This window comes from Equus przewalskii, chromosome 2 (assembly GCF_037783145.1).
Source record: "Equus przewalskii isolate Varuska chromosome 2, EquPr2, whole genome shotgun sequence".
Lineage (NCBI taxonomy): Eukaryota > Metazoa > Chordata > Mammalia > Perissodactyla > Equidae > Equus > Equus przewalskii.
The window spans coordinates 104,811,606-104,825,471 of NC_091832.1; the positions used below are offsets into that span (position 1 = coordinate 104,811,606).

The 13,866-nt window shown below is 41.9% G+C and overlaps 1 protein-coding gene across 7 annotated transcripts; it reads right to left on the reverse strand.

Moving 5' to 3' along the window:
* Positions 1-2,675: 2,675 nt before the first annotated feature.
* Positions 2,676-9,317, reverse strand: SPRY1 (sprouty RTK signaling antagonist 1). 7 transcript variants are annotated; one of them, XM_070609140.1, is made up of 3 exons: positions 6,670-7,049; positions 5,016-5,088; positions 2,676-4,908 (listed from the first exon to the last, which is right to left on the reverse strand). In XM_070609140.1, the coding sequence occupies exons 2-3, from the start codon at positions 5,033-5,035 to the stop codon at positions 3,894-3,896; spliced, it is 1,035 nt and encodes a 344-aa protein (XP_070465241.1). In that variant the 5' UTR covers positions 5,036-5,088; positions 6,670-7,049; the 3' UTR covers positions 2,676-3,893. The 7 variants fall into 7 exon arrangements, 6 of the variants coding, with proteins under 6 accessions (XP_070465241.1, XP_008530096.1, XP_070465243.1 ...); XM_008531874.2 differs by lacking the exons at positions 5,016-5,088; positions 6,670-7,049 and adding an exon at positions 9,115-9,317; XM_070609142.1 differs by lacking the exons at positions 5,016-5,088; positions 6,670-7,049 and adding an exon at positions 7,555-7,729.
* Between the last annotated feature and the right edge of the window lie 4,549 nt (positions 9,318-13,866).

The window sequence follows — 13,866 nt, forward strand, 5'->3', positions numbered from 1 at the left end:
TGGTAATAGTCTGAGAGAATATTAGAAGAGTTAATAACATGTCAATTAAGTACATGGCTATTTGGATTCTATCTAATCAGCGAAATAATGGAAAAAAAAGTCTTCAACTGGCAACTGACCAAAAGGAGGATTTAAAGTTTGTTTTTAAGATGTTTAAAGACACCAAACTCTCTCTTGCAATTAAATTATATATATATATATTCATATATATATTCATATATATATATAGCGGGAGGTAGGATAGAGTTTAAGATGAGAACTGTCTAGATACCTTTATTCTCCTTGTTTCAACAATATTTCAAATGTTTCCAAAAGGCATTGTACTTTTTTGCTAAAGAGCTATACATAAAAACTGCCATGAAATACATCACACTATTTTTAAAAAATGCAGATTTAGGAAAAGGAGACAATTTCAAAAATTAAATCAATCTTCTGGAAACGAACCCTCCGAGTGTGGTTCCAGTCTCAATTTTAGGGCAAAAACATAACTAGTTTTCAGCTCAGTTCCTTTCGCCTTAAATTTTTTTTGTTTTTTAATTTTATTTTTCTTAGTAATAACTGGAATGTTCTATGGTTTGGATTTTGAATACCATATCATAATTATAACAGACTATAATTTAAGGATTCACCTTAGGCCTTCACAAATAGAAGCATATCTACTTTTTCACATTTCATTTTTCTGCCAGGTTACATTTTATAAGCTCTGTTGACAGGAAACCACTCAATTACAGAAATCTTGTATTGGTTTTTATTCCCAATTACATTATCTAAAACTTCTCTCAAACGAAAAAATTGGAAGTCAGATAATATGCTGGAAAGGAACTATTTAACAAAAATAGTCATTCTGTCAAGCTGTAGCTGTAGAGGAAGAGCAACAAAATTGTGGAATAAAAAGGAAAGGAGGTTAGCCCATCTATTTGGTATGTCATTTTTCACTTAGCAGTAGCAAATAAATGGCAGTGGCATTGTAAGAAATTTCAGTTTTGTTAATGCTTTCAAAGCCTCAGCACTTTAAAGTGACGATCAGTATTATTCAAAAGCCCAGGACTCATAAGCACTTCTGAGGACACACCCTAATATTCCTTCCTTCTAGGTTTAAACCATCACAAAGGAGGAAGTTTTGAATCAGAGTTTATGCTTTGCCACCTGACAAGGCTGTTAGAAGTCTGAACCTCTAACCTATTGTTATTTCCAAATATTGGCCTGCCATTCCACCAGAATACATACAGAGCCCCAGAGCAGCAGGCCACCAGCTTTATATTGTCACTTTAACACATTCTGCACATAGCCAGAAGTTAAAACTCCACAGCATACCTCATTCTCACAAAAGTTATAAATTTCTTTCAATAAAAGCTGCAGCTTCTTAGTCTGGTTATTATAGCTTCAGACAGCTCTTATACCAACTCCTAATGATACCAAGGGTCTGAATAACAGAAAAAAACTAGTATTTTAAGGGAGTCTGTTTATACACTTCATTAAGGAGCCAAATCTCAACAAAATACTCAATGTTACGGGACCAGTCAAAACATAACTTGCATAGAGAGGAAATAAGTTCACATTTTGAAATACTATAGATTGCGAAGTAGTCTCCAGAACGCAAATATTCATTTTAAAAAACACTTCTGCTTTCAGGGCATAGAGAAAATATTTGATTATATCAAATGTCACAGCACCAACTAATAGGTTTAGTGGCTCGATGGGACAGCATTAAAACAAGTTTCTATCACTTATGCCTTGTCTGATTAAAAGAAAATCAAACTCTATTCACAAAGAACAAATACTCCCAAAACTTGTAGCCAAATCACCTAAGAGCAAAAGACCCAAACAAAACAGCTGGCTAAGAGTTCTGATAGCCTAAATCCTGGGTGCAAATTGTCAACATCTTATTCTCAAATGCAGAGAATTATTCAGGTCTGACACATCGCTTAGGCAGAGGGAGTTAGTGAAACCGAGTCTGAGCGTTCACATGAACAAAATTTATCAGACCCAAGGATTCCAGCTATGTAGCAGTCTCAGCAGACTAAAACATAATTTACTCTTTCTACAGTATAAAGTTTCAGGCCCTCAGATTTCTTATTCCAAAGGACATAGAGAAATGTAATTTGATCAGGCCACATTAAAAACTTATTAAAGGAAATGGAAAGGTAGGGACAGAAATGTTTGTAAACGTTTTAATGATGTGAACTCTTCCCTTGGTGCACTCTAACTTCTAAAAGGTTTTATGAAAGTGACAGTGCCAGAGACTCCTAGCAAGCCTAGAGAACTAAGTTCTTCAAGTTTTGCTGATGAAGACTAATTTCTGATTCACCCAAGAGAGTTAAGATAAACATTTTTAAAAACTTACAGATACATCCCATTCCAAGAAACTATGATAGACACAAAACCTATTGCTTACAAAATATCCAAAGTAGGGAGTGATTGCTAATATTAGTTACAAAAGATTTCCACTCCCTAAAGTGATTCACTTGGGCATTTGCTGAAACAGAATTTGAATTACAAAATTTTTATTAATACATTTTCCAGGAAATATCTAGTTCAAAATTTGAGCCCACCTGTGTCTAGATTCGGTATGTTAAAGGAAAGAAGTAAAATGCATGTGCATGAAGAAAGAGTCAAATCAAATGACAAACATCACCATATAATACAGGTTAATAAATGAAGAAATCAAGAGACAGTTTCATTAATTAATATATTTTCTGCATTATAGTTAACATATGTACTTTCTTTGTGTCACCTTATTTTCCGTTACGTATTGATATTTTGTTATATTCAGACATGAGTACATTTCAACAGTCTTTTGCAATAAATATCATAAAATAATAGAGATTCGCATAATAAATATTCTTTACAATAAAAAAGTTTAACAGACTTTTGTCTTAAAAATAGTCAGAATTCAACTTTGTGATTTATACATAAAACATACAAAAAGCACCACAATTTGTGGTTAAGGCAATGAAAACACAGAAAAGATTAGAACTACTCAGCTGTTAACTAACCAAGGGACCAAAAGGACCATTAAGGAGCCCAGATCACTTGAGGCAGCATAGTTCTGTGACACCTATAGATTGATCAGCTATAAATATCAACTTCAGTTAGCCAAGTGCCCTCACTGACAAGAGAAATTTGGTGAAAAGCGTGGGGTGTGGAAGGAAGGTAGTTGAATCCTTCACAAATATGAAAGCTAGAATAAGGATGAGCAAGATACAACCAATATATCTCCAATGTGAAGATTTACAATGTAAAGCAAACCTAAAATTACATAGAAAAACAAAAATACCTGGCATCTCTAGAATAAGATAATGCCAAAACAGAGGAGAGAGAGTTTTGAGGGGTAAAAGGAGAGGGCAGTGGTTAAAGGAAAGTTTTTATGTTATAACAAAAATATATCCCCCCATGCTACTTAAGGGTCCAATGCTATGAAGATAGCCCTAGTTGGAGACAGACTTAATACACAGCTTATTTAAGCAATTAAACGGTGGCTTCTTTTAAACCCAATTTCCCTGCTCCCAGAGCTCCCAATCAAACACAGCTCTAAATCACTGTGGTCTGGGTGTGTGTGTGTGGGTATGCTCATGTGTACAACTTTGGAAAGTTGCTTGCAGAACAAAAAGGTTACACAAAAGCCCACTGGCTCTCACTCAATACCCTCTCGAGCGGATGGCAGAGGCTCTTGTCATAAGTGGGAGCCAGGTGCAGTTTCACAGTCCGCTATTACTGAAGATCATCCATTAGAGAAGAGCAAAATCCATTGAGTCAAACCTTGGGAACAGGGAAGAGAAGGCAGGAAACAGGGGAAAATTGTAAAGAAAATAAAATCAGTATCTAATAGAATCTTTGTTAACAGCCACAGCTTGAAAGCTAGAAGTTCAGGAGGTCCAACCCACCTCCAAAAATCATGATGGTTTACCCTGACCCCGCGAGGGGCAGCTCTCCAGCTTACAATAGACAGTGTTGGAGTTCTTACATCTGCACCCTGGGCGATGGATCCAGTCGTAACACCCCCTGCACAGCTTCAGGCATCCCTTGGCAGGAGGATAACAGAGTAAGCAAGGTAAAAAGAGAGACATGGCTCCCATACATAGGTACCTAGAGCAGCAGTGTGACTGTGAACAGGAGCAAGGATTATCCGAGTAAGAATCCCCTTCATCGTCATTGGAGCAGTGGTAGAAGATGCCCTTGACCAGGCACATGCAGGTTCCATATTCCACCATGCTCTCAGCAGAGCAAAGGCACTGCCGGTTACAGGCCAAACAGGATGGCAGGGTCCTGGGAGCTGTGCATTCTCCACACTTGCACTTCCCACACTGTTCACAAATGAACTTGTGCTGGGTCAGGTCCTCTTTCAAAGAACCCTTCAAGTCATCCACAATCAGTTGCTTGGGCTGGGTCCGGATTGCCCTTTCAGACCTGTGACTGGGGACTGGTCTGGTTGGTGGTGACCTTCCTAACAGCCCCTGCTCAGAAGAGGCACTGCTGTTGCTCCCAGAACTGGCGGCACTTCCAGTGCTGGTGGATCTGCTCAAAATGGGGCCTCTGGCATTACTCGACAGTCCTGCATGTCCCAGGTGGCTTGTAGGTCTATGCTCATAGTTATTATTCACATTAATTGGTATGATTTCATGAGTCCTTTCATGCTTTTCTTGTCGTGGTGCTGTTCGAGGAGCGGGTCTTTTCACCACTGACGGCCCTTCTGTGTATTCATTGCTGCCTCTGATGGCCTTGATCTGGTCTAAGGACAAAATAGCAGCAGGCTGAATCTCTCTCTCATAGTCTAACCTCTGCCGGCTATCCAAAGCAGGCTGCTGGATCACAGCTAATGAACTGCCACTGCCATGTTGATTTGGGGGATCCATGTGTAGTGATCTCGAATTCTGGCAATCAGTGGAAACCTGGCATGCATCTGAAATCCTAAAAGGAAATCAAAGATGAAAAAAACAGAAAGAGAGACAAAATAAATGACAGGAAGCACGTTTTGGGGGGAAAAATCCTGTCAAGTCACAAATTGCCTAAACCACCTGGTAATGATCTCCTTCATCAGCGGATTACAATGATGCCGGGCTCCTGGCCAGAGTCCAATTCCAAGAGAGGCTGAGGACCACATCACAGAAGAAGAATGTAAGCAAGAGACCCCATGCCATAAAAATTAGGAGTTTTTTCAACTTCTAAAAAGCAGAATCAAGAAGTAATGCCTTCCTGTTTGTGAATCTAACGAACAATTAAAATGGAGTATGCCCTGGTAGGGCATATTGAGCATGAGTACTGGAATAGCTCTCATCTAAAGAGAGCTCAGTATCAGTTTATCGGTGTTGTCCATAAAGGAAAAGATCCACTTTTAAAAAATTAAGAATGGTTTTGGTGCTGTTGCCTTTGTGTTATCTGTTTGCTGTTATAAGAATTAGATTAATGATGAGGAAATAAGTCAGGGTATACTTCATGCATCAAAAAAAAAATTCCACGATATTCCAAAGTAAAGTGGAATCTCAAAACCGGTCATTTTCAGTAGAAACTAGGATTTTAAAGATAGCCCATTATCAATCTACAAGATGCAGAAATGAATACAGACAAATACAACTGTTCCTGGTATCTAATAGCCAGTAAAGCACAAGCACAAAACTCAATGCACAGTTCTGTGAATGTGAGAGTATTCACATTGGAAATCATGAAAGGGTTTTTTAAAGTTTAAATAAGGGTTCAATCACATAACGAGATGACATTCACGGACAAATAAGTGTTGGCCTTTAAATCAGTGGGGGGAAATTCTGGCCATTTCAATTATCTCTATTTCCTCGAATTTAAAAATCTGCATTTACATGACACATCTTGATTTTCAAAAGTACTGCCAACTCTGAATCAATGTGCTTCTTGTAATAAAATAAGTACAGTAATATCCTGATAAAAAGAAGCATTTGTCTTTCCATACCAACAGTAAATTATTTCTAACATAATGTATTCTTCGTAAAACAAAATACCAAACAAGTTCCCGTTTTCAGTCAATGGTAAACTGGAATATTTTTCACACAAATTCCTTCCAAAGATTAGATCCAGTTCAAGAATGAAAAGAAAAAAACGCCAATCCTCCACTACCACCTTGAGCTAAAAAACTCCAGCTTAAGGAATAAAGCAGAAAGAAGACCGTTTCCTCTATTAACTACACTGAAAGTCCCTAGTGTCTTATATGTCAACTTCTTGGAGTTCCCCTCCCTCATTCTCCCAACTCAGATCTCCCAAATTTCTACTGTATTCTACCTTCTCTGCACAGGATGAGGGGAAACACATTCATAACCTGCTGGGTTTAGCCCTGGAGTCCTAAGGACTGTTAAAAATATTCCATCGTTACTCTGCACAGTATCACCCCCGCGCCACCCCCCGCAAAGAGGATCTGTAAGTCCTAAAGATTCCACCCGAAAGAAAAAACCGTGGAGAAGGATTCGCAGGGTGTAGCAAAAACAGCAGGCACAACTTTAATCGGAGTTGGAAGTGAGAGCTGTAACAAAGTGCATGCTGGCTGGTAAACTCGATGACCAGATCAAAAGAAAAAGCAAAGAAAATGAGCCACCTCTGATCCGAAGCAAAGCCCCTTTTCACGCAGTGACAGTCCTCGAGCTCTCCCCAGACACGCTCACCCGCTCTCGACAAACTCTCTTCCCCCAGAAAACACGAATCCAATACCTTTTCGGACAATCCCATCACATCCTAAGGACCACCGAGGACTTCCAGAACATTTGTGAGTATCCCACCAAGGTTTCCTACAACCGTGAAGAGCCCTCGGAGCTAACGCAGGCGCCAAAGGAAGCCCCGGGCAGGGAAGGTGATGAGTACCTATCTGTCTCTACTCTAAAGAGGCCGGTCCCTGGAGCGCGGGGGGCGGCGGGCCGGGCCGGGGCGCCGAGCCGCGCCGCCACATCGCCCGCTCCGACGGCGGCGCTGCGCCCTCTGCGAGCCGCGCGGGGAGCGGCGGGGAATAAAGAGTGACGGAGAGGAAGGAAAAGGAAAAAGTTATGAATGAAAACAAGCTCGCCCGCTCTGCCTCTCGCGGGCGGGCGGGCGGAGGGGAGGAGGCTGAGGTTACCATGACCTCAGGAGGGCGGACTTCCCCGTTAAAGCGGCAGTGCCTCGCCGCTGGCCGGGCCGCCGCTCTCCAACGGGGAGAGCGCTGCAGCCGCTGGGGCGCCCACTCGTCCTGGGGCGCCCCGCACACACACACGTGCACACGCGCGCGCACACACACTCTCACACGCGCGCGCGCACGCGCACAAGGCCCCTCCCAGCCCCCGGCCGCGGGAGACTCCTCCACTAAGAGCCCGCTTTTGGCACCAGCCGACAAGCTCCTCGGGGCCCTCCCGGAAACACCCCCAAACCTCCCTGGTCTACCTTTCGCGTGGAGGGGTCCTCCGGGAGGACAACCTGCGCCCCGGATCCCCCGCTCCGGGCAGCTGGGGACCCTGCCTCGGCGCGGCCCCAGCCCCGAGCGCCCCGGGCCGAGGGGGTCGCCCCTTCCCTCCCCTCCCCGCACCTGCCGCCCCCCCGGCGGGCCCGGGCGGCCCCGACACTCACCTAGGCCGAAGCGGGGGCGCGGGGCCGAGCCGTGCCACCCGGCCCAGGTGCCGGTGCGGGCGGCGGCGTGCACGAGCCGCATCAACCGCGGCGGGGAGGACGAGGAGGCATCGCCGAGCTGCGGCGAGTCGGCCCGCGGGCAGGGGCGCTCGGCACGGCCCCCTTCCGGCGGCGGCGGCCGCTGCTCCGCAGCCCGCTCACGGCTCGCGGGGGCCGCGCGGCTCGGGCTGCTCCACCGCCGGGCCTTCCTCCCGCAGCCCGTCCGAGGACCAGGACACAGAAGCCCCCTCGGGAGGGCCCTCCGAGCCTCTCGGGAAAGCGAGCGGGGCGCGGCGGCGAGAGGAGTGCTGACGGCCGCCGGCGGGCGCGCTGGGCTCGGACGGGAGGCGTCCCGGGGACCGCTCGCTGGTCGCGGGCAAGGACGGAGGGCGGCCGCCTGCCCCGCGAAAAATCCACGGCGCGGCCGTTCGAGACTCGCGGTGCCCGGGCCGGGGCTCGAACCCGTGTCCGGGGGCGGGTCCCGGAGCGGCGCAGGCCCCGGCGGGCCGGGAGCTCACGCCTGCGAGGCCGAGGCCGCCGCTCCCCCGGGGTTGGGGGTGGGATTTTTGACCCGCTGTTTTAGGGGTGGTGGTGAAAGGAGCGAGGTTTGGGGGTGCGTCTCAGAGGCAGAGGCGGGGCGTCGTCGCTGGGCCCCCGCGCAGGTCGAGGCACCTTCCCGATCCCGCACGCTGGGCCGGTTGGGGGCGCGGCGTCCCCGGGAACTCTGGTCCTGGCGGTCAGCCCCTCCTGGGCAGCGCGCGCTCCCAGGGCTCCGACCCTCCGGGTCCACGGCCGAAGTGGCTGCTACAGACGGTTAGAGAGAAAAACACGTTCATTTCCCTTTCTCTCCGGGGGCTTGGACGCGTAGCGCGCTCGCTCGCTCCGGCGGAGAGGGGAGCAGGGCGGGCCACTCGCCAGCTCGCCCGCTGCCCGCAGCCCGCTGCCATGTGCTGGCTGTTGCTGCTCCCCGTGATTGACAGGCCAGCGCACAGTCGGCGTGTCAGCAGCGAACCAAAGTAACATGCAGTCTTGCACGTTTTTGCCGAAGTGCTTTTGCCCCCTTGGAATGCCTAGGAGTTCAAACAACGTTCAAGCAACGCCTCTGCACATTGGAAATCAATACACAGAGACGGGAAATTCAGGTTTTAAACAATTGCTTCGCTCGGGACTCGGTCGCCAACAATGCCTAAACAAACATTCATTTGGTCCACACACCGAGCCCCTCTTCGGCATAAACCACCCTGTTTTTCACACATCCGACCGTTTCAGATTTTAAACTTGTTACTGTTCGGAAAAGTGAAAAAAAAAAGGAAAGGAACCTGCTTTTTCTTTTAGCGGTAGCATTTACTTTAAAAGCATTCGTTTTAGCAGTGGGAATGCTCCTGGTAATTTGAAATGCAACCAGTAATCTTAGTTCTAAAGCGAGTTCAAAGGAATGTTCAGTTCCTTGCACAAGCCAACATTTCTCACCTAATCTTTCCTAAAATGTCTATGGAAGGAAAGGAAGGAAACGGTTCTTACCTAACGCAAAGATTGGAAATTGCTTTTCAGGCACATTTACAGCGACTGTAGCTGTTCCTTATCCAAGGCAGGGAGCTCTGTCTGCTGCTATCACTCTGCAAACCACTGCGTGCCTTACAGAGCGATCCCACTCTGTCTCCGCAGAATTTCTGCTCCTAGCCTCCACCTCCACCTCCACTCAGGGACACGCCTCCAGTGATATCATGTGTCAATCACATGGACTGCCTGAAAACCTGGAACAGGATTTCCCCAACAGTCGTTTCCTCTTTCGTTTATGTGTACCAACTTGGAAATGTTGCCGTGTACACTCTTTGTAATAAACATCCTCCAAAAATTTGAGATTGCTCTAGAAACCCTGCAAATGCAGCTGAAGAATAGCTTTAAGTTTAGCTATCAATCTTTAGTTATCCATTTCAGTACAAGAGTTGGTGGACTCAGCTCTTAAAGTTGAATTAGAAAATAATTTTAAAGAATAAAAGAAGATTTTTAAAAAGTGGTATGCCAAGCTATCACATGATCAGCTAGAGAGGAAATGTATATTCATGTAAAAAACATGATGACAGAACATTACAGTTCCTATTTAAAGCAAGTTCAGAAAATGCGAAATCTGGAAGTTCAAAAGGTGGCACCTTTATTGCAAATGTCGTGTAACATCGTGTCGTAAAGGTGAAATTTCCTGCTGGAGATATTTAAATAATTGCTCTATCTAGGTTTGTGATATAATTTCCCCAAAATAAAATGAAAAAAATCCCAAGTTCCTGCAATTTTGTAATGTATTTGTATAATTTTGCAAAAAAGCACCCAACCAGTTTACTTTTTAAATCATCTAAAAGGCAATTAATTAAAATGGAAATAATTTACCAAGAAGTCTCGTAATTCTTAAGTGATATATAATGCATCGCTGAAAAAGAAAAGCATTTTAATCAGTAGGAAGCTGGCTTTTTGTGTCCTTGCAAACTATGGGATTTTAGACGTTTATTATCAAAATCTTGTACTTTCATCCTGCAATGAGGATAATTCTATGCGAACTTTAAGTTTCCACAGAGACTTTTAAGATACCTAAAACCCAAAAACATGGTAAATGGAAAGGAAACATTTTTTCCGGGTACTAGCAGAAGTAGCTTATAGTCTTTTGCACAATAAAGCAAACAAAACTCCAGAATCTAAGTCAAATATAAATTTGAGTATGGAAATTTTCAGTTCAAAGTAATTATTTTTAATCTCCTTCTTTACATGTGCAAGTGATTCTGTTGAAACTTTTTTTCTATACTAGGCTTTCAAATGGTTGAGCACTTTAGAAATTTTAAGTCGTATTTGGAATTAGATCTGAGGAGCCTAGGGCATTAAGACCATCACAACAAGAAGAAAGCATCCCTAGAAAATAACGTAGAACAGGAATGAAGACAAGAAGCTACATATCACTCAATATTATAAATTGTATTAAAACAGGCTGTTTAAAACCATAAACTCAACTTTATGGTACATGTTTTCTGGTTTTTCCATAGATCTCTTTATATTTGGGGATGTAATGAACTTTAACCAATGATGGATCGGTTTTTTGACCATTATTAATGGATTTGGAATAGTGAAATCAGAAACGGAAGATCACATCAGAGTCTCTTATTTGGTTCTTCAAAATTGTCTTCTCAGCTATCACAATTTGGGGATGAGAGGTCAGATCACCAATGTGATAAAACCAGGAGAGGGAGCACTGAACATTCCACTCCCGTAAATCTTACAAAAATATATTTGAAAGATTTCTATCACAAATAAACATCAAACTATTTCAATCACAGATATATTAAATTATAATTTGCATGAGATTATTTTTAAATTACAACAATAAATAAAACCCGTGAAATTTTACCTATAACACCATCATCATGGGTCATGTTCTATTTAGAAATCAAATATTATGCTGCACCAAGTTGACCAATGACCCTTTAACACCATTTAGGACTAAAATACATCAGTACGTTTTCCTCTAAATGTTACATTACAAATAAATATAGTTATAGCCTTGCCACCCTGGATCTAGACAGACTTCATAAAACTTCCCTCTCCTTTTGATTGCCTGCAACTGTAAGACTTTGTACAAATTCTAAATTTTTAGCTTAAAATAGACATTGTTCTTTACTTAGTAAGTTTAATTACAGTGTGCCTTGGCTAGAAATGGATAGCTGGAGTTTGAAATTTTCCTGAAAAGGAAAAACAATGTAAATATCCATGGGAAAATCTTACAATAATTTTCAGTTTACTATATTAAGATATGTCTAAAAGAATATAGTGGAATGGAAAGTGAGCCCTGACTGTTCTTCATTTTCATGTGAAAACAAGGTTTGCCATCTCTTCTGCTGATTTGATTTTTGAAAAAAAGATAAACTCAAATGAAAAAAATCTGGTAACTCCTCACAACTGCTAGTGATTTTTTTCCACAAGTGTAGTACTGAGAGGCTTAACTTATTCATTTATCTACTTTATTTGCCAAAATAGCAGAACCATAATGTGTTCCAAGCTCTTGAAAAAATAATACCTTATTGATTCTGCCAATGTTTCTGTGAAGTCATTACAATAAATATAATCTTTTATCTTCTTGAGAAACAAACAAAATAATCACAGAAGTTGGTGAGTTAGCCTATAAGCATCTAATAAATTAATGCAGAATCAGGAATGGAAACGAAGTCCCTACTTTCCTTTTAGGGCAACAGTCATTATATTACTATACTTCCCAAGAAAAGCTGGCAAGGATAGGCCATTTTATTTTCAGTTTCCTTTTGTAAACAATCTTTGTAGTTGACAAAAATAGACCAACCTATTCTGCAAATTTTCCATAAACATTCTCTTCATTTTCATAGGCATAATTCTCATCCTTCTGCCCTATTTGAAATACTGGTGTTCTGTATTGGTTTCAAATTCTGGAAGTGGGCAAATCAAACAATACATTTGGTAAATCAGACTGAATGATTTGTAGTTGCTGTCAGCTCTGTAATTCCACAACTAACCATTTGTGTACTTTGTCACAAGTGATTCTGTTTCTCTACAAGTTGTAAGAAGTGAAAGAAATGTACATGGAAGGGCTCTGAATTGGTGCCCTTCATTCCTGAAGTGTCATATTCTTTTACAGAGCATCAAAGTGACGAGTTCAGACAAACTGCATCACTACTGTATATCAAAGATTGGACTAATGAAGTCCACATGGTAAGGTTGTCGAAGGAAACATGTTTCCCCGACTACAAAACAGGCTTCATTTCTTATCTAGCCACTGAAGAATAAATCCTGTCTTCTTTCCTGTTCCGTAATATTAAATGTTTCCTTTAGAGCCTTCACTTCTTCTTCATTTTCACCAGAAAACAAGAGTAGCCATCTCTGCTGCTGATTTGATTCCTGAAACCATGAGTGGAATGGCCCTTATAATGATCACCTGGTATCATCTTTGATTCTGGCCAGCAAAAGTTATTAATCTCTCATTTCCTTAACTGTCTACTGCTATCTTCATCTTAAGAGACAAGCACTAAGAACCTAGCTTAATTTAAACCTGTAACTGCCCCCAAAGATAAACCAGTAAGAAAACAAAATCATGTTTTCATTAAGACAAAAACAATTTAAAACCTCTCCTGGGGCTTGCCCACTTTAATCTATATTTCCTATTGAAATAACCTATTCCAAAGGCTATCGTTTATCCTTTATTTGGGAAAATAAAAATAGAATATTTATTTGATGAAATGACTGAAGGCATGCCTTCTTTAAGAACGCCTAATATTGAAACAAGAAAACACAAAAAACTTACAAGAGGTTTTTTAGAAAAAGAATTTATATTTAGAGTCTTCGATTTGCAATTCTCATGGAGAATTTTAAATAATTCCATTTCCAAAAAACATTTCACACGGCCCATAATAATTGGTAGGACACATATATTGAAAATGTGAGTTTTGACTATGTCATTCTTCTATATAATGGTCTATAACTTTAGTTAATATACCATATTCGCCCATAATCTCCCCCTGTCCAATATTACAAGTATGAAAATGGCATGGTATTGAGAAAAGAGGACCTGTCGTAGGGTCAGATGATATGAAATTCAAGTCTCAGCTTTGCTACTTTCTTGCTTGATGACCCTCACCTAATCGTTCTTAGCTTGCTTTCTGATCGAAAACCCCAAGTTAATAACAATAATTCGCCTTCCCTAATCATAGTGCTACTGTGGACGGAATCTGTATGCAGTATTTTGTAAGCATTAAAGCTCTATATAAATTCTTACAAGTTATCATTGCCTCAGACATACTGTATGATGAGGAAATGTCTCAGGTCCCCTCTTTCTAGGTGCTTCATCCCCAAATAATGAATTTATTTGTCTTGTAAGTGTTTCAAGTTAATACAGTTTTACTTTTGTTTTTCTAAGGTTGAACTCTTAGGTTTAAGTAATTGTATTGCTCTGTGTTTGTGTGTGTGTGTGTGTGTGTGTGTGTGTATGTTTTAACTGGGAATTTGGAGCAGTTATCCGCTAATAATTTCAGATTAAGGAACTTAATGAGCCCTGATGACCTTAAGATTTATCTGGAATTTTTATTCATTTACATTTTACTTCTGGTTAAAGTAAAGGTCGTTGCCATATTAAAAAGCCCTTCTATAAAATTCATAAACTCTTTGTGATCATTAAGAGTAAATAAAGCAAATAACGTTTTAAAAAAGTAAATAATATTTAAAAAGTTGAAGATAAGTAGAAAAGTAAAACACAGGTGATCCTTCTATATA

What these genes read in the sequence shown, in the direction of transcription:
- SPRY1 (XM_008531871.2), bottom strand. Translation starts at nt 5,101, where the DNA reads ATGTGGTCCTCAGCCTCTCTTGGAATTGGACTCTGGCCAGGAGCCCGG. An exon ending in ATGAAGGAGATCATTACCAG is followed by an intron (nt 4,909 to 5,015) that starts GTGGTTTAGGCA and finishes ATTTCCTTTTAG; the next exon opens with GATTTCAGATGCATGCCAGG.